We start from the raw sequence: 19,700 nt of genomic DNA on the forward strand, positions 1-19,700 counted from the left end.
GGCAGCGTTAGTTGTGTTCACACTGTATTGACCACTGCAGGAAATTGAAACTAATCCTGGGCTAATAGTTTACCCCCTGTCTTATTCTTCATACACTAAACACAGGGTGATCCAGTCTCCTTGACAAGGAGTTCCCAAACCTGTCCTTGTGCTGTGTATTTTCACATTCCTCTCCCTCCGCTCCCCCCACTGATGTGTGAGTGTGTGTTTCGATGTATCTGGATGTGCACAGACACAGGAGGAAGCATCTGGCCTCCTCCATATCTATGGTGGTGGCAGCAGCTTCTCCAGGACAAACTTGGTGAGCTAGTTTGAACTCTCCTCTTGGCAAGATTTAGCTTGTCAGCTGTCCATTGAGTGAACAAACCGGAATATAATGTTCCAGGGAGTAAATACTTATCATCAGGAAGAACTGGGTGAATGTGATCTTAATTAAACAAATATTAAAAGCAAGTGGAAAATTATTTACTTTACAAATGAAGCACTACTGCCTTGGAACTATTATAAATACATATATAATGCCTGTATAGTAAATAGCTGAGAGAAAACTGAACTGGAGTAAATGCCTTATTGGAAAAAAGAGTGTTTAGCTGTGCTGGCTGAAACTTCAGGTATGTTAATCATGCTTTTATCCCCTGTTTTTATAGATTGCTGCTAAAATTGGAGATATTCCTCACTTGAATAATTCTACAACACTTGTGGACCCGTCAGTGTACGGTTATGGAGTGCAGAAACGGCCCCTGGATGATGGAGGTAAGCTGGCTATGGTTAGTCAATCTTGTGGACCCAGCCCCTGAAATTAACCTGTGGAGGCAGCTGTCTGCTTTAATGACAGAAATCAACACATCTTTCTGTGTAGAGAAATTTTATACAAGATTCCCCGTGTTGTTTAGTCTTATCTTGATAGCACAGGGCTTCTAGGCTTTACTATTATTAATGTAAAGCAATTTTTTCTTAGCTCGTGAACTTTGGGAATTAGCAAACAAACTCTATAATTTAAATCTTGTTGTGTGGTAGTTGAGGGGAGGGAGGAGGATGTGCTTATTGGAACTGTGCTGAGTACTATAAGTACCAGATGTATGTAGTCAAGGTGTTCTTCCCTGGTGACCCTTATTTTCAGAGAGTACAGGGACAGTGTTTCATGTGCTCCTTTCCCTGCATAGCCGTGATCACAGCGCAGTAACTGAGTAGCTGTTGAGAGTTCTGGTTGCTTTGTACAAGAATTTTAAGGAGAAAGGATGTTGATGCAAGTTGGAAGGAGACTTCTTATTACTAGACTTAGCTTTTTTCGTAATTATTCTTTGAGTTCTTAAATCTCTGATGGGTTTAACATTGGCCACAGCCAAAGAATGATTTACTGGGTGGACCATATCTGGTAACTGTAATGTGTTAATATTATATGAAGTGTTACACACTTAACTTACTAGTTTCTTATCTTGGTAGGAACAACAAAAATGTTAGAACACTTTTTTTTTTTACAAATCTAATGATGTGCACTGTTAAGAGAAGTGTTTAAACTGTATTATCTGCTGCTGTATTAGATGCAAAGAGCTCACCTTTTCCTGTGGTTGGTTATAAAAAAGAATGTGGCTAAGTCTTCCTTTTTCTATTTCCTCTAGTATTTTTGCTGACACAGGTAGCCCTGCAGGGCGATTCTCTCCCCCACAGATATGTTCAGGAGTACTGAGGAGATAAGCAAAGCTGCTGCTTAGCACTTCATTTTGAAAATAACTTTTTCTCTCTGATACAAAGGCTGAAAATACTGCACGTCTGCTTCTCATGCTGAAAAAAACGTGCTGGACCATAGGGAGAAGTTTCTTTCATGTGGAGCCTCTGGCTTGTTAACGTTATTGTCTTCTGAACACGTGCCACAACCCACTTTGTTCTCTGGTGTTGGCTCTATTTGAGCAAGAGATTGCTGCTCCTTTGGTTTGGTGTTTTAGGAAACAAATGGTTTTTTTCTGGATAAACCCCTGCTCCTTGTATCTCGGGCTGGAGCATCACTGCTGGTGTTACTGGTTTGTGTTGGTTGCTGTAGGAAGGTGCCCGCTGTCAAGCAGGCTGTTCAGCATTGGAGAGCGCTGAACAATTTGGAGCTGTGTCTGAATGGCTTAGATAAGGGGCTGTGGGTGAAAAAAGAATAAAAGTAGCCTCCTAGGAACTAGTCATTCATAACATTAGTCCTGCCTCTTCCTTCCATTGGTTCATCAGACTGAACTGAGAAATCTGACCTCGTGACAAACGGGTTTGTATGAACTTTTACCGTACGGAATGGTTGTAGCGCTTAATGGCAGTGTGAGTTAGACTTTGTACTTAAACTCTTACTGGTGAGCCCTGTTACTTGCTGAGCCTTGTTTGTGTTGACACAAACTGGGTCAATACAGTTGCATCCTGGGCTATACATGCATGTTACTGCTGGTTTCTTGTGTTGTGATAGGTAACTCCATGGAGCAGGGATCCTTCCTGGGAGAGCCTTCCGGAGTGGCTCTACTCCTCAGTGTTGTATTAGCAGTTGTTCTGCTGATGTAAAGACCTGCTGGTGTTTGCTCACCCTGGCTGCTTGTTCAGCACTGGGCTTGGTTTTGTAACTGTTTTAAAAGCAGCTCCAGGTGCTGTATTTGCCCTTGGGTTCTTCATATACATCTGTAGTTGTTATAACTTTGTCCAACTCCCTTCCCAGAAATCTGATCTGTGAGATCTTAGAGGAGAAAAGAAATGATGGAAGTAATATTTTAAAGGACTGGAATTTCACAAAGAAAGTGGTATTGTCAGGATAGGATCAAGGGTGGTATTGCTGTATTTTTAAATTTATTTTGTTTCTAATGCATTAGTAAGTCCTGTACTGAAATACAGCTGTGTGATGGTTTCCCACCTACCCACATAACCCCCCTGCGCTGCTCTGTAACTGCATTCCCAGGACTGCAGCCTGGCAGAGGAACTCCTGAAGCAGCAGGTCCTTCTTGTTCTGTGCTTGTTTGCAGTATGATCCATACTTTAGTCTTGGGCTACCTGCTCTTGTTGCTATGGCATTAAAAGTCTATAATGCAGCTTTGGCTTTAGGCATCTGGAAGATGACGATTGTTTTTAAGAGGACACTTAGATCAGGAAAGCACTTCCCGTTGGGATGATCCTTTAGTCCTCTGTTAGCTGTGAACAAGGTGTGTTGGCATTGCGTGCCCTCACTTTTCTCCATTTTCTGCTTATCTGTGAACCACGGTTTGGAGATGTTGTTGTCAAAAAGCAATTCTATATATTGCTGTGCGTGATCTAGAAGCTTTTATTGTAGTGCAAGGGCTTGGATACATTCTGCTGCTCTGGATAACCTGGAAACAAATCTGGTGGTAAATCTTCTGACTGTTTGCCTCTGTATACTGCATGCTCACGGCTAGGTGCAGGTCTCACTGCTTCCTTATCCCTCTGCAGCTATTAGAAAATTACTTCCATTCCTAATATTCCTGAAAAAAACAGGGTTCAGGGGAAGTATTTAAGGTGAGAAGGAAACTGTCTGTCTTTGAGGAAAATCGAATTCTGCCTGCCCATTTTTGTAAACGGCTGCTGGTGTGGCTGATTGATGTCAGCTTAGGAAGTGGTCTTAAGACAGGGTGACAGTGCTCAGGTCAAAACAAATTCAGCTGCTTTTAGAGCATTTCCAGGAAAAATAGATCTGTCATAGTATTGGAAACCAGAATGTGTGAGTGCCTTTTGTGCACTTCCCTTAACATAACCTTCATCTAAAAGGAAGAGCTGCTAGGATTGGCCCTGGTGACCTGGCCTATTGGTGTTAGATGGAGCTTGAAACTGATTATTTCTCTTTTTCCCTGGCTTCCTTATTTTCCCCTTTCTGGAAACAAATTTAAAGTAATCCTGCAAATAGCTACAGTGCAGGGAGGAGATCAGTGATCAGAGATATTTTGTACTGCTCGAGGTAAGTTGTAGTCGACATTTATACGGCCGCTTGCTGCAGTTAATGTTTCTCAGCGAAGGTGAGCACTGGAGATGGGTTTAGCTCCGAGCTGCAGAGGAACCTGGTAGCATCTTGCTTGTGGCTTCCTGCTGGGGATAGATCCCAGCTCTCCTGTTAATGGCCAAGGGCTGCTCCTGGCCTCCATTCTAATTAACAGGTCACTCTAATTACCAGCACAATTTAATAAGTTTATTTAATGCTAAATAATCTTTAATGAACCAGCCTCCTTTTGTTCAAAGGAAGCAGGGATCTAGTCTACTGGAAAGAGGCTGATCTCCAGAATGTTAGCCTTTGTTTGGACTGCTTTGAAGAAGTTTCCAGTGATACATGTAGGCTTAAGCAGCAGTGTTGCAGCTCAAGGCTGGGGCATCCTTTGGGTGTGGGGAAACAAAGATGAGAGACCTTGGAGAAGCCTCACACTCCCTCTCTCCACCCCCTGCCTTCCCCAAGCTTCTGTGGTGCATCCAAATATGAAGATGGCCTGTTTTGGTGTAATAAAACTCGATTGTAGTAGAGCCAAGGGACTCAAACACAACATGATCCTGTTGTGTGGAATACTTTATTCTTTTGCTCCAACATGCTTTTAGTGAAAATAGTGATGGGCAAAAGGAAACTTTATCCCTGTCTTACTGCTGATGAAAGTTAGTAGTGATGCTCCTTGGCACATCTGTAGCAGCAGGACCAGGGCAAGTCCAAAAGGTTTAGTGTAATACACAACATGCCCATCTTCTTCAAAATTGCAGCTTTACAGATCAGCGTTTTTTAAATAAGGCAGTTTGAGAGGGAAGAAAACTTACTGAGATTTTCAGTGAAGGCACACACAAAAATTATTAGGTTTTGACTGTTTAATTAAAGAAAAATGTAGCAATATTTAATGATGAAGAATTAGGGTAATGAATGTCTTCCTTGTAGCTTTCTACAATTTATGATGATCCCATTTTGGTTCAAAAGTATGAAATGCAGCCCTGTTCCACTGCTCTCCAGGAGATGCACCACTCTGATTTTATTCTAGCCATGAAGATATTCTTGATGAGATTGTATATTCCCATCATACACATTAATTTAGTGGGAGGCACTGCTCTGTTTCATGGGGTGGAAAAAAATCCTCATTTGTTTTGAGTGTCTGTTAGGTAGAATTCAGTTAAGGTGAAGCCTAAAGCAGAGTGAAGAGTTATCAACCAGCAGGTGCCATTAACAGGAAATTGTGCTGATTTTATTCAGTATTTTTCCTTATTTGCAATAAAATGACTGCAGTTACAGTTAAATTGTACTCAATAGATGTAAAAGGGGAAATATGGATGTGGCTTATCTGAGTCCAGCCTTCTCCCTGGCGTGAAGAGGGAGATGGTGGAGCAGAACATCAGCTTTCAGTACTGCAGCGAGCGTGGTCGGCCTCAGCCCTGCCTCTCTCTTAGTCCCTGTCTTTCAGCGCAAAATGGGCATGTTGGAGAAAGAGTGGACCTTTGGGTTGTTGGAACTGGGAGCAAAGTCGTTTCCTTTTTTCCCCCCCTCACAAAACTGAAGAATTATAACTGACTTAAAATAAATCCCTCCCAGTTCTCTCCATCTGCCTTCTGTCTCAGCTCTTGGGGAGGTTATCTGTGAAATGTGGAAGGAATGATCTCGCACAGAAGTTATTGTGGCTTAATTTCTTTTTTAAAACTAATTTGTACAATCAATAGGCAGCAAGGCTGATATCTGTCTGGGGTGGTGAATGGTTTAACTGTGTTTGTACAGTACTTGGAATGGGTTGGAGACACGTTACATACATGCATCTAAAGCGTTATTTCCCTGACTGATTAAGCTTCTTGTGCTCAGACCGTTTTCCCCTAAGAAGTTGTCTTTTTCAAGTGTAGGATTGTGTTACAAAATGTAGGCTCTTCCGTTCCTTTCGTGAACTTCGGGAGTTGATTATAGGATGTGTAGCTGTCTCATAATTTGTGGGCAGCAGCTGCAGTGGAAGAGACTGCTAAGAGAGCTGTTCTGGTGAATTGAAATGCAAAGTGGATATTTAAATACAGCCTTGTAGTGTTAAGACCACTCTTTCTGGCATCTTGGGATAATGAGTGGCCTGGCAATCTCATACTGCAGCAATAGCCTCCAGACCTATTGCAGAGTAAAAATATTCAGAGCACAGTTTGGGGCAGGATGGCAGGGTGCTAAATTTGTTTGGTCATATTTGCTCAGCTCTGCCGTAGTAACTTATCAGCTAGAGCAAATATTCCCCATTACATCACCCACCTTTTTCAGCTGCAGTATTGATAGTTATCAAATTAGAGCTTTTTATATTCAGGGTGAGAATATGCAAAGACAAATCTAACGGAGTCAATAACACAGCAGTTGTCTTATCACTGAGCTGGGGAGAGTAATAAAATATATATGTTGTCGATATTTTGGTCCTGAACTATTATGAAGGTATTGACATGCAGCAGAAATACAGTATTGGCTCTCTTTGTCTCTTTTATTTGAGTAAAGTGTTTGGCCACAAACTTTATGCATTTTTCTACCAGACTTAGAGAGTGTGGGACGCATCCGCTTTCTAACCCTGCCAGCTGATTGCCAATTTATTTCAGGTCAAAGAATGTGCAGGTTGCTGCAAGGTAGTTTGAAACAGCATCTTTATTGTCACAGCTCACACGTTGGCCGAGTTCATTTGTTTCCCTACTTGTGCCCTCCAGGCATGCAATATAATCTTTCAACTGGTTGTTAGGACCAAATGGTCTGGTTTTTAGCTGTTTTGCTGCAGGCATGGTCCAGTAGGAAGCCCAGCAGGGCCTGTGTTCCCACTTTGCATGAGTTGATCTAATGATATTTTCTCCATTAACATTTGGAAGAAAGATCTAATCTGTTGGGGTGGGGGGAGAAATCTGTTTGAGGGTTGTCAGCTGGGGTGATAACTGCTAATCATAAATGGACCACTAGCTAACATCACAGATATACCTGGAATGTGTGTATTCAGTAAAATGTGGTTTGGGGGTTGTGTGGGGTTTTTGTTTTGGTTTGGTTTTTTTGGGGTTTTTTTTGAATACTGTTTGGGTGCCACAAGGTTACTTAACAGACCTATTCCTTTAACAGGTCTCCGTGTCAGTGGGCTCCACGGAGCACAGATAAGAGACACAGAGAGAAGTATGTGCAAGTGGTCTTCAGTACTTTTTATCTCTGAGTCTGCTCAGCTGTTATTTTTGTTTTGTAATACATACCCCTCGGCTTGACATTTCTCTTTTCCCTCCTCCCTCCCCCTGCCTTTTTTCCTTTTTTTTTTTTTTTTTTTTTACTACTTTGGGCTTAATTTGGGAAGGGGGAGGTTAGTTGTAGGGATTTGGATTTGGGCAGGCAGGATTTTCTCCCATGACTCTCAGCATGGGGAGACGCAGATCAATTCCCTATCCTGTGTTCAGCTGGACACGGTTATGGTGTGTGTTGATCAAGAAATCCCCTCCTGTTTTGTACCACATAACACATTCATTTCAGCCACTGAGCCTAAATTACTGTTTTGCTTTTCTTTCTTTTTTGATGAAATGGTAAGAACTCTTTTTCTATAGGGATGAAGTTAGTTTATCCGTGCTAATGCTTTGATTTTTTTTCCTTTTTTCTCTCTCTGCCACAGTAGGTAACCAGTTAGGGGCCCTGGTACATCAAAGGTAAGCAGTGGGTTATGTTTTATTATTTATTGATCAATTCTAATTGTTTATTGATCCACCATCTGTAGTAGTGTTAGAAAGTCAGAGGTTGAGAATGTGGAGAAACTAACAGCTTAGGTTTTCTACAGGCTGGGGTTTCTGCTAACCCTTTAAGGCTGTTTGTTGTGATGAAGAAATAAAGAGTTCGTATGAAACTTGGATTTGGTTCCTGAAAATCTGCAGGACTGAGCAGAATAAATGCTCTCTCCTCTGCCTTCCCCTGCACTGGGGAGGGAAGAAAGAAAAAGTAAAAAAAGCTCTGGCATTTTGACAGAAGTTGTAAGTATTAAATGGTCAGGTAGATTTTTTTTAATTTATTTTTTATTTTCAGGTTTTTTTGGCATAATATGACCTGGGTTGACTCTCTTGTCAAAGATGGTTTTGTACAACATGTCTTAGCATCTAATACAACAGTAAAATTAGGAAGGGGAGAGCATTTCTAAAGCTGGATTCACCTTTGGGCTCACAGTGTATTTCCATCATAACCAGCTGTTTGGTGTTTGCCTCAGCAGAGAGGACAAGCAGTGTACATAAAGACTGTGCAACCTTTGATTTTTAATGGTTAGGTTAAAGCTGATGGTCAGCTGGGGCACCACCCCAGCGATGTCTGCCCTCCTGCTACCTGCCACCTCTTCTGCCAGGAGTGATGTTCATAGAGGGAATTGATTAGTTTGAACAGCCTGAACTGGTTTCTTTCTGGTTTTGGTGGCTGGTTTTCTGCTAGGGTAGCATCTTTGTCCAGCTGCAACCGTTCCTCCAGCACAGGGTGGTTGCAGGATAGGATGTTTTGACAACAGGCTGGGTTTATTCCAGGTTGAAATAACTGTAATTCTCAAACTCCCTGTTCTGTTGTGGGACTGTCTGGTTTTGTGTCTCTGCTGGTGAGCCCCAGGACAGTGCAGAGTGCTTCATCTGGTGAAGTCTTCTGTGTATTTTATACCTTCCTTAACTGATCTAAAGCAAAAAAATAGGAAGATTTTAATACAACTCACCACAAAACCTGCTTTGAACTTATTATGCAGGTGTTTAATTGTTTTTGAGATTGCTGAGCAAATTGTATATCTGGCATATCTAAATGTATGGAGTTTGCAAATTCCATATGAACTGTGTTATATTTTCTATGAGGTAGAAATGGCTAAGCAAAAAACCATCCGAGGTAATTCCTTTCTACTTGACTATAGTCAGGTCTTGGGCAATTGCTTTGGGTGCTGTGTTTTGAGGCAGAGGCACATTGAAAAAGTCCAAAGAGCAATAGATATGGAAGTCTCAAGGTAATAAGACTTCAAAGGATAGTTGAAGTCTGCTTTTATAAATTCCAAGGAGAGGAATGATAAGGACAGGCAAGTAAAAAAAAAATAAAATAAATAAAATCTGTGAATATCAGAGGGGGCATTCATATCAGGATTGGCTTTGGCTCATGTCTCTCGGCAAGAGCATGTCCAAAAGTACTAGGCAGAGAATGTGGCTTGAAAGGTTTAGGCTAAATATTAAAGAAACTTTGCTGTTATTCTATTAAATCTGTCTGGAGCAAGAATGACAAAAAGAGGTGGTTCTGTCAGCTCCATTGAAGGTGGTGGAAGGTAGACTGGAAATGTATCCAGCGTAGGAGAAATGAGGTGACCACCAGAAGTCCCTTCCAAAACAAATGATTTTGACTGTGATGTAGTGTTCAGTTGTGTGTGCAAAAGGGTGCACTTGTGCTGTGCCTGGTTTCCCCAGCAGGGACATAGCTGTCTTCCAAATTGTTCTCTAAAGTGACTATTTGATTATTTGTTTCTCCCCCTCTCCCCCTGTTTTTTTTTTAGGGCTGTAATAACAGAAGAGTTCAAAGTGCCTGATAAAATGGTTGGATTTAGTAAGTACCTTGGATGCTTTTGATACGTTTCTTGGTGTGTTTTCTGTGCCGGAATGCTGTTTATTCTGACATGCTCACAAGTTTTTGTGCTTACTAGCCTTGGATAAGCCTTGTCTAATGCTGTCTCCATGGGGACCAGATGATCTGTTTAAAATCCAGATGCAAACTGCATGGAAAAGCTTGGTGTCCCACTAGTAAGAACAAGACTGTGGCACAAGTTACAGGGAGTTTTAGTGATTCTCTCCTTTAAATTCCCACTAGCATAGTACATAAGCAAGTCAGAAGTGAATTTATTTCCCCTCACTGAAACATTTTACTGCCTTTGACTATGAAAAACTGTGGGAGTTGAGGGAGCAAAACAGCATTTAAATGTTAAAATAAGAGTTGGCTCAGGGCAAGTTAAACAGAATTGAAAATCTCTTGTTCATTTGCTGCAGGGAGGTGCAGCCAGCGTGTATCGCTCAGATGAGAATTTTTCCTAGATTTGCATTCCTGATGCTGTTCTCTTTCAAGCTTGATCCTAATTTCTCTCTTCCTCTGATGACTGTTACTCTTCCTTTCAATGGCACCTCCTGCTGCTGTGTTACCACAGTGATTGCATAGACTCTTCCACTGCTAGATCTCTGTGTAGCTCTTCCAATTTGATACGTGGAGAGTAAAAAGGAAAATAACAGGCCATGATAATTACCCCTTAGTGCCTGAAGTTTTGTCCCAACTCTAAAGAGACTATAAAACTGTAACTCAAATTCCTGCAAAGGAAATGATCGCTCTTCTCCTGCCAGATACCTCTTCATTCATCAATCCTGGCACTACGTGTAGGGGAACGTTGGAGGGATGCTGTAGCTCCAAGAGAGGGGAGCTTGGATGCTCTGTTGGTGCATCAGCGCTGTGTTAAATCTAATCCTCATCAGGGCAGACAGATGCAGGAGAGTGGCAAACCCACAGCTGAGAGCTGCTTCTGTGGGAGCATCCTGAGCTGAGCATACCTGTTTGACTTGACAGTTTTGCTCTTTTTGCAGTCTGGGAAGGATATGAATAGTGATTGACACATAGTCTCTCTTCAGTATTTCTCGTTGTGAAACAACAATGTGCCTACTCCAAGAGTTAGGGGAGATGAGTATTTGTTTTCACTTGAGGCTGATAGAACATTTAGGTTGATAGAACATTAGGTTGCCCAGGGAAGTTGTGGATGCCCCCTCCCTGGAAGTGTTTAAGGCCAGGCTGGATGAGGCTTTGAGCAACCTGATCTTGTGGAAGGTGTCCCTGCTGATGGCAGGGGGTTTGGAACTAGATGATCTTTAAGGTCCCTTCCAATCCAAACCATTCTATGATTCTATTTCAGTATGTAGCAATCCTGTCTGAGGGCACACCAGCATGTCCGTTGAAAAGTGGCACTGAAATATTAATTTTAAAGAAATAAAAGCAAAAGTCCATGCCTTTTTTAGTACCCCAAATAACACTGCTTTATTGGTTCAAGCTGAACAGGATATACTTAAATGATTGTTTTAGCAGCACTCAAACTACTAGTGCCTTATTTCTTGCATACTATGTAATTCCATTCCAGTGCAAGACAGGCTGTTTTGTTTTGTTTTTACAAGCAAATAGAATAACTTTCAGTAGTACTTTAATGTTTTTGTGCTATGATAAATTTGGTCATGCTGTGGATGCTGCAATCCTGGAGTTGGAGACGAGCTGTTCCTTTGCAGATAGCTGCAGCGGAGTGAAAGGGGGAAGGTGCTCTGTAGTTACTTGGAAAAACGGTGTGTTCTGATGCTTGTTGAACTCATTTCAGTAATCGGCAGGGGAGGAGAACAGATCTCACGGATTCAGGCAGAGTCTGGCTGCAAAATTCAAATTGCTCCAGGTAAGAGCCTCTTTGTATGGCAAGTGAACACGTTTTAATGTTGAAGGATGTTGTGACCATTAGATCAGGCACCTTGCTGTGCACATGGCATGTTATCACTGTTAACAACTGATGTATACTAGGCTAACAGGCATGGGAGAGCTGTTGGGGGACTGACCTCCTGACTAGCATAGAAACCAGGTTTGTCAGATGGTTTGGGGAATGAAACAATGAAGGAACTGTCTTTAACCAACAGATGGGTACAGTGCAAGTGGACAATCCATGCTGTACTTAGACCTGAGATTGCAGCTGTTGAGTTTTCTGCTGGTGGTACCACTTTGCTCAGCTCTGCGGTTTGTCTCTGATTAGTCTGATCAGCTCCAACTCCTGGCAGATGACGTTCCAGGAGGGTGGCAGCAGTTCTTCATAGAACTTGTCTTGAGTGGGTTTGTTTTGCTTTGGGAAGACTGCACTACAGTGCTGTACAGGAAACTTGATAAATGTAATCTAAGTTCTTACCCCTCCCTTGATGGGGAAGGCTTTAAAAGAATGCAGACATCCAGCAAATAATTTTAAATGTGTTGACCCTGGATGTCTTTGAATTCATTAACGTGCTCTGTGTGCAGGGTGGGGGGGTGCCTCTATTAGTGCATGATAGTTACTGAAATATCTGCTGTTTTTTAATTTTAATTCCATGTATTAAAAGTTTCCCTCTTGTTTCCTCTGTAGACAGTGGTGGGATGCCCGAGAGGCCCTGTGTACTCACCGGAACTCCAGAGAGCATTGAGTGAGTTCTGATTTCGCTTCTCTCCTTTCTCCTTCTCTCTCTTCTCCCTAATGCTGTGCTCTGTCAGTGGTGCTACTTGGTTAGCCACACCAGTAAATGTTGGCCTAGTGAAAACTTGAGGGTGTCTGGAGCATAGAACCTCTTGGTCTGATGCTTTAAACTGTGCACCTCAAAGGCTTTTTTCCAGTTGCAGTTTGAACCCTCTGCAGAAATTTCCATGGAATTCCCCTGCGCAGGGCAAGGTTGCTCTTAGGGCACCTAGGATGCAGTTTTCTAACTGCAGCTTTCCAGGATACTGAGCTAAGCTGTTGAAGGGCACTTCTCTTCTCCCCTTCACTTCCCTACTCCTATGAGATGTCCATCCCTCCAGCTGAAGAAGGGCTGCATGAGGCCTCCAAAGCCTGTCGGTGCCGCTCCAGAATAATCTGGAGATGTTGGTGTTGTTGCAGAGCAGCATGAGGCCCATGGGTGTGCTTGCTTCTGCATCGCTGCCAACAAGAAGCAAAGGACTGAACCAAAGTCTTGAATTCTGATCCCTGCATGGTAGAGACACGTGGCCAGCCAACAGGGATTTCTACTCTTTAGACCTATAGAAACTTTAGGGACAGTGTTTCCTCCCTCCCCCTTCCCAGGAGCTGAGTTTGAGACTCTCACAAACCAGTTGAGGACCTCCTGCTGGAACTGGATCCAGGATCCTCAGGCTTACAGGAACACACTTAACATATGGAGCTGCTCTTTCTCTCCCCAGCCTTTGGGTAGGTGGGTTTTTTAAAATCCATCTGGAAATCTTTGAGTTGCATTTGGTAGTGAAAATACATGGGCGCAAAGACTGTCTCTCTAAAGAGAAGACGCTCATTATTCTTCCATTCCTAAGAGATCTAAAGGTACTTAAATCTCCTTGTTCTACCATAATACTGCAAGCAGTGAGCCAGAATAAATGTAATTGGCAAGCTCACATTATAGGGCAGGCAATGTATTCTTGTTGATATTGAAGTGCTTTCCCCCCTTTAGCAAAGGATATTTCAGAACAAGAGCAAAATATTAAAAAGCTGGGATGCCTGATGACATGCAGTTGGGGGAAGATAGGGGAAAGCTATAGTTGAGACTTCATGGTTCTGAACTAAGCAGTTGAATGTAGTCATGTCCAAGGCTGCCTTTAAATAAAATATAAATAAGTAAATAAAAGAAAAATGAGAGTACTCAATTTGTGAAGCAGAACAAGGTGTTGAGGACATGGAATTAGGTGAAATTTAATTACTTTTGGGCTAAAATTCTTGTCAGGTTGGTTGTTTGAACTGGTTTTTTTCAGGCTACTAGTAGAAAAAGAAAAGTAAGGAAACCAATCTAGAAATCAGACTTCTTTGTAAAGAATTTTGCATGAGGAATGTTTCCATTAGTTATATCCAGTGGCAAACTAATAGAGTTAATTTCCAGTTGGCCCCTTCTTGTCTGAAATAGGTTGTGCATTAAGTGTTGTAGTCTCTGTATTGTTACTGAAAGAACTCTATGCAAAATATGAAGATAGATGGATAAAACCTCTTAAGACTCTTCCAGAGTGTTTGAAGTGGGCTTCTAGAAATTCCACTTTTTACCTTGTTTTGTGAGGAAAGTCAAGAGAAAGCAGTGCTCTGTTTGGTGTGCAGCCTCAGATCACCCCGCCCTGAGCTGTCGTGGGTCAAGGTGTGTTTGTGAGGGATGACTTCGTATTGCTTCTTCAAATTTTCACAGAGAAGACAGTCCTTCTAGAGTGCCTGATATGGCTTGGTATGAAGTGGAGAGAGGGGAAGGTGCTGCTTTAGACTGAACAGGGAACTGGTGCCTTTCTTCTGCCTACTTTGAGAAGGGTTATGGGAGAAGGGCAGGAAAGAGATGTCTTGGTACTAGGAGTGTTCAAGATGAAAGGAAGCTTTGTCAGCTACCTCTGACATGCGAAAGATTTCAGAGAAGGTATTTTTAATCTCCCAAATGCTTCTTTGTGTCTGTCTCTTCTCACCAGGAGTAGAACCCCCCAGTCTTTCACTGGTTGCTGCTGCAGTATCCTCGCTTTGTGATGTAGCTTCAGCTCCTACTGCCTGGGGCAGAGACTGTGTTAGAACAGTGTTCTGGTGCTGCTGGTAAGAGCAGGCAGAGAACAGCAAGGCAATTGCCAGGGACTGATCAGAGAGTGGTTAATCAGTGTGCTGTGTTAGTATCAGAGCAGTGTGTGGTTTTTGTCTTGACCAAGAAGAACAGAGCTTGAGTTTTGCTAAATATTGCGTGCATATGTGTATACATGTATATATATGTTAAAAAGAGTTTAGAAAAGTTTGGAACATAGAGCATCTTCATTCAAAATAATCACCCCAAATGCTATAGCTCAACCATTATGCTTAACTTCCAAAGAGGTCAGAGCATGCTGCTGCTCTTCCTTCTCTCTTCCCCTTTTCAAAAATCAGACTGCTTATATGTAATCATGATAGGGGAAAATATACATCAAAGTTAAAAAAAAACAAAAAAAAGCAAACATTGTGCTAACTGTGACTTCCTTCATCTTTTCACTTCTTCTCCTCTCCCCGATCGCTTCCCATTCCAATGGTTCCTGGTCTCTTGGTCACGTGGAACAATGTTGTCTAATGGTTGTTTCCCTCGATTCTTTTCCAAAGACAAGCAAAACGGCTACTGGGGCAGATTGTAGATCGCTGTCGGAACGGACCTGGTTTTCACAACGATGTTGATGGCAACAGTACGATTCAGGAGATTTTGATCCCGGCATCCAAAGTGGGTCTAGTCATCGGCAAAGGAGGTGAAACAATAAAACAGTTGCAGGTGCGCAAGATGCATTTACTCTAGGGCTCTCTTCCCTACTGCAGCTTCTCTAGATCAACAAGAGCGTGCTGAAATGGAGACCCTTAAATGCTCTAACCTTCTACAGCAGGGACTACTCTTCTGCCTTCGGAAAGCTGGACTCAAATCCTGTCTTGTGTTAAAAAAGAAGTAGCTTTGGCCCCCGCTACACATGTAGCAGAGTTTCGCCAGAACTGTGAAAGAAACTCATGTGCTTTAGATAACATTTGGTGTGTGCTGTTAGGAGGGGATCCTTGTAGCCAAGAAAAGTCACTCTCTAGTCTGCTGCTGCAATAGTTTTTAATGCCAGCCGTGCTGTTGTAGAGTGCTCTGCTTCTCTTCTCTTGCTGATCTGTGATAAAGCTGGTGTGTCTTCCTTTTTTTTCCCCTCATCCCACCCCTTTCTAATTAGAAGTCTAATTTTATGTATAAATCTCTGTTCCTAGACATTCTTTATTCCTCCATCTGGCACAAGTTGGGGTTTTTGGTTTTTTTTAAAGAGTAGAGGGTTTCAGAAAAGCACCTAGGTCAAAAAAGTAGGTTTTTGAGTTCCCTGATTTAGACCTCTGTCATCCAATAGTTTTAAGGCTGGTTGCTTAATAACTACTATATGCAGACAGCTACAGATTATTGAAAGGGCTGAAAAATCAGTTTTTGAGGTAGAAGGGTTCTCTTTTTGCAAGGGATTCAGCTGTTTGAGAAGTTCAGGAGTAGCACACTTTCTGGCAGTCTTGTACACTCTAGGACTGTTACTGAATTTGTGTTATAACTACCCATGAAGAGCTAAAGTAGTGTTCTGTAAAGCTGCTGACTTGACCTACATAATGTTTAGTAACCAAAATATAGTCCCTGGTTTTAGGGACTGTGCTTAGCAAAGTGCTCTGTGCTTTTTCTTCAGGAGCGGACAGGTGTGAAAATGATTATGATCCAAGATGGACCGTTGCCTACTGGAGCAGATAAACCTCTCCGTATTACTGGGGATGCATTTAAAGTACAGGTATGTAATAAAAGGAAGCAGTTGTCCTAGAGACTCAGGAGAAATTCAAACTTTAACGTATTTGTGAGCATCTAATGGAGTTGAATCCAACTGTAAATGTAACGATCCTTGCTGGTTTTGTTTGTTCTAAGTTTGAATAGAGCAAGTTAAAACACCAGACTAGCAAGTGTTGGCTTGTTCACAGCGTAACCCAGGAGCTCTCAATTAGACATGGGCAGGAGAAAAGCTGAGGAGGAGGGTTTGGAGAAAGTAGCTTTGAAAAGCTTTCCAGGCTGTGAAGCAGAAATCATGGCTATATGTTACTTGAGCAAATGAGTTCTACTTAACCACCCATTTGAGAAAGTTTTGTGGAAGGTTCATTATCTCAGACAGCCAATTGACGCAGGTAATTAAAAAAATAAAATAATGCCATGACAACTCCTGAAACCAAGGGGTTTGCTTAATATTGGTACCTCAGTCTCCTTGTGTCAGGGTCCCACAGATATGTTCATACCTGCGGTTCAAAGCAAAAACCCATGATCAGCTGGAGACCAGACGATTGTAGCGTGGTGGGAATGATTGAATTGAAGAATTAAAGTTTATCTGGGGCATGTTCCACTTCTCAGCAAGTGCTTTTCATACCTTGCTAAGTACTTAAATCTAGCTTAGCATTCCTGTCTCTAATAAAAATTTCTGTTTCATAGGAAATTGTGCAGGGATAGTATGTTTGGGTTGTATTTTTCAAGCCTCTTATTGCAAGTGAACTTTTAGATTTAAATGTTTGGTTTTGAGGTTTTTTGGGGTTTTTTTGTTTTTTTTTCCAAATTCTTATACTTATTGTGGAGGTATAGATATGTAAAAAGGAATTTAATGGCAGTCTTGCTACTTTTGACCAAATCATACTTTTAAGTGCTGCTGCTTCCCAAGTGGTTTCTTCTGACTTGCAAGATTTGTTGTTGTCACATCTTCTGTGCCATAAACCATGCCAAGCAATTGTGGAGACTGTGTAGGCTGGAAGATCTTTGAGGCACTTAGAAAAGTTGAGCACACTCAGAAAGTGCTTAAGAAGTCTGATGAATCTTTAGGTTTGGTGGGATTCTCTGGATGCTGCAACAGTTTCTTAACTCAAATCCCTGTGAAATCTCTCCTTGCCCTTATTTCTGTGTTGGCATCTCTGAAATGTCTTTGAGTTGTTTCTTTCTGTAAAAAATATCATGGGGGCATGGAAAAGATGTAAAAATGTGAAAGGAGTCAGATTCACCAGTGACCCTCAAACTTGGAAATAGAACCAAAATGTCAAAAGCTTGACTGGTAATATATAGAAACAAAGGCTTTGGTTTTGACATAGAGGCTTTTTTTTAATGGTGGCTCCTGTTGGCTTATTTCCAAGGTACACTTTTACCAGCTGCACTACATGCAAGCTTGTGTGCGGCCTTGAGGGCTGTAAGTAGGTAGGAAGAACATTAATGTCTTGACAAATGTCTTGCTGGATTGCTGCAGACTTGGGCTTAACTTTTCTGAGTGTCAGTAAGCTCACTACTGCCTACCTGCCCTCTTGTTACGTGCTATCTAGCTCTTAGTGGACATGCTCTCTGCTGTGCTACCACAATTGATTACTCTATTGATTTCAGTTCTACCCAGTAGGAAAGGGCCTTCCCTTCCTTTAATTTAAAAACCAACCAAACAACAAAAAATGACAAAGAGATTTTGAAAGCTAAAGGGCCTTTTTTGAAGAACTGAAGGAAGCAGTGGCAGACAAGAAGCTGCCACCTTCCGCATTTGGCAGGTTTTGTCAGACATGGAAGATGCCATTGACAACAGATCTCCATTGACTATGGTAAAAGAAATTCTAAATCAGGAATACTGCTTCTGCCAAGCAGATGGAGATTGCTTTGCCTGAAGCCTGACCATTAGCCACTGTTGAGGCCCTAACACCAAGATGGCAAGCAGAAGAATTTTAAGCTAACTGTAACTTCTTTCCCCATGTAGCAAGCGAGGGAAATGGTACTGGAGATCATCCGAGAGAAAGATCAGGCAGACTTCCGAGGCGTACGCAATGATTTCAGTTCTAGAATGGGAGGAGGCAGCATAGAGGTATGTTTTCTTCACGACTACTCTGCTAACCTCCCTGTGGGATGGGTAGTGGGTGGAAGTCATCAAATTGCTCATGTAACCTGTAAGCTTATTTTTAAATGCATTGTGTTCTGTTGCCAGAAGAGTGAGTCTGGCTGCAAAGAAGGGGAGTTCTCATGGACTCCCAGATGGCACTTTTCTAATTGTGCTGCATTCTTGTAGTGCAGAGTTCATTTAGTGGGGAAGGAATTTGTGGCCACATGTTTATTTTTCTTAAGGGATATGGTTCTGTAGCCTGGAGCTGCTTAATGTGGCCTGTTCTCATAGTTAAGAGCATCCCCTTGTAAAATCAGAGTAATTCAGTCTAGTTCTCTGAGCTTTCATGCTGCTTTGCCTTTCCCATCAGGTCTCTGTGCCCAGGTTTGCTGTTGGAATTGTGATAGGAAGAAATGGAGAAATGATCAAAAAGATTCAGAATGATGCTGGAGTTAGGATTCAATTTAAACCAGGTTTGTGTGAGGATGGAGAGCCGTTATTTTCTAACCAGTGTTCCAGTTTGGGATTGCTAAAGTGAATCTGATCTGAGGTCACAGCAGCTAGGCTTTCCTAATTTAAAGGTGTATGTGTCTCTTTCTGAAACATGTTTAAATATGATGTGCTGCTTCCTCGGACACTTTCTGTTTTTCAGAAAGTAAGATTATATACACCTCATTTGCAAACATTAGGTGTCACAGCAGTCATGTCTTGGGTGGTAATTATATGGATAAACAAAATAACAATAACAAAAAACCTTTTATTTCCTGTTAAAGAATTCTCCTTCAGGACATTAAAGCCTTTGGGGATCAGGAGTTGATTAATTCTAAGTAACTTTCTCTGGGTCCTTGGCTGTCTGATCACCTATCAAAGCTGCCTTTGTCCTCTTAAAATTGTATCGGTCTCTTTCATGGCTTTTTGACATTTGAAAATGCTGCCTTTTGAATGTTGTTCCTTCTGCAATGTGGCTTGGGTTTTGTCTTCTTTCAGTCCATGGAAGAGGGGCTGAAGGTGGAGGGAAGAGGTAGCTCTTGGGGTAGTTATGTTGTGTGAAAACGCTGCTGGCCATGGTGATGTTAGACAGAAGCTTTTGTTGGCAGGTGGATGTTTTCTCCTTTTAATTTAGTCTTTGCCATCTCTCTTCACAGATGATGGGATTAGTTCTGAAAGAGTCGCACAGGTCATGGGGCTTCCCGATAGGTGTCAACACGCAGCACACATCATCAGTGACCTCATTCTCACAGCACAGGTGAGTTCTGGAGACTCTTGCGAGGAAAGTATTAGTATGGGAATGTAGCCTGCATGTTTGTGGCTGTGTGGATGGATGCCACCATCTGAAGAACAGCAATGTTAAATTTTCTCTCTGGTAGGGCACACATGCTGCTGCCCAGGACAGAACTTTTAGGTTTATTTTCTGTTTATTTGGGTTTTTTAACATGATATGGGCTGACTGAGCTATGGGAAGATCTCCTGTTCTCAGGTAGCATTATGAGGCCTCATTGTAGCTCCATGTTTACCCCCTATGTTTAGTTGTTCTTAAGTTATTTGGAAATGGTGAGGTGGTGGGATGGAGTCCAGCAGTACCGTGAGGCAGTGACTGGAGGCTCTGTTCAGACAGCAGAGCATTAGTGGTGCTCAGTGATGCCTCCTCTTCAGACTCCAGTCC

General features: G+C 42.1%; 1 protein-coding gene across 1 annotated transcript in view; it reads left to right on the forward strand.

The window, feature by feature from the left end:
• Window positions 1–653: 653 nt before the first annotated feature.
• The window catches only part of FUBP3 (far upstream element binding protein 3), a 32,686-nt gene continuing 13,639 nt past the window's right edge, over window positions 654–19,700 (forward strand). Inside the window, exons 1-11 of the mRNA XM_029085012.1 lie at window positions 654–753; window positions 7,040–7,090; window positions 7,572–7,605; window positions 9,450–9,499; window positions 11,292–11,363; window positions 12,072–12,129; window positions 14,772–14,934; window positions 15,851–15,949; window positions 17,918–18,022; window positions 18,408–18,510; window positions 19,183–19,283. Coding sequence (XP_028940845.1) covers window positions 9,487–9,499; window positions 11,292–11,363; window positions 12,072–12,129; window positions 14,772–14,934; window positions 15,851–15,949; window positions 17,918–18,022; window positions 18,408–18,510; window positions 19,183–19,283 — 714 coding nt within the window. The 5' untranslated portion in view covers window positions 654–753; window positions 7,040–7,090; window positions 7,572–7,605; window positions 9,450–9,486. The remainder of the gene's footprint in view (window positions 754–7,039; window positions 7,091–7,571; window positions 7,606–9,449; window positions 9,500–11,291; window positions 11,364–12,071; window positions 12,130–14,771; window positions 14,935–15,850; window positions 15,950–17,917; window positions 18,023–18,407; window positions 18,511–19,182; window positions 19,284–19,700) is intronic.

The sequence above is a fragment of the Antrostomus carolinensis genome, unplaced genomic scaffold (genome assembly GCF_000700745.2).
Source record: "Antrostomus carolinensis isolate BGI_N321 unplaced genomic scaffold, ASM70074v2 scaffold30005, whole genome shotgun sequence".
In the NCBI taxonomy this organism is placed as follows: Eukaryota; Metazoa; Chordata; class Aves; order Caprimulgiformes; family Caprimulgidae; genus Antrostomus; species Antrostomus carolinensis.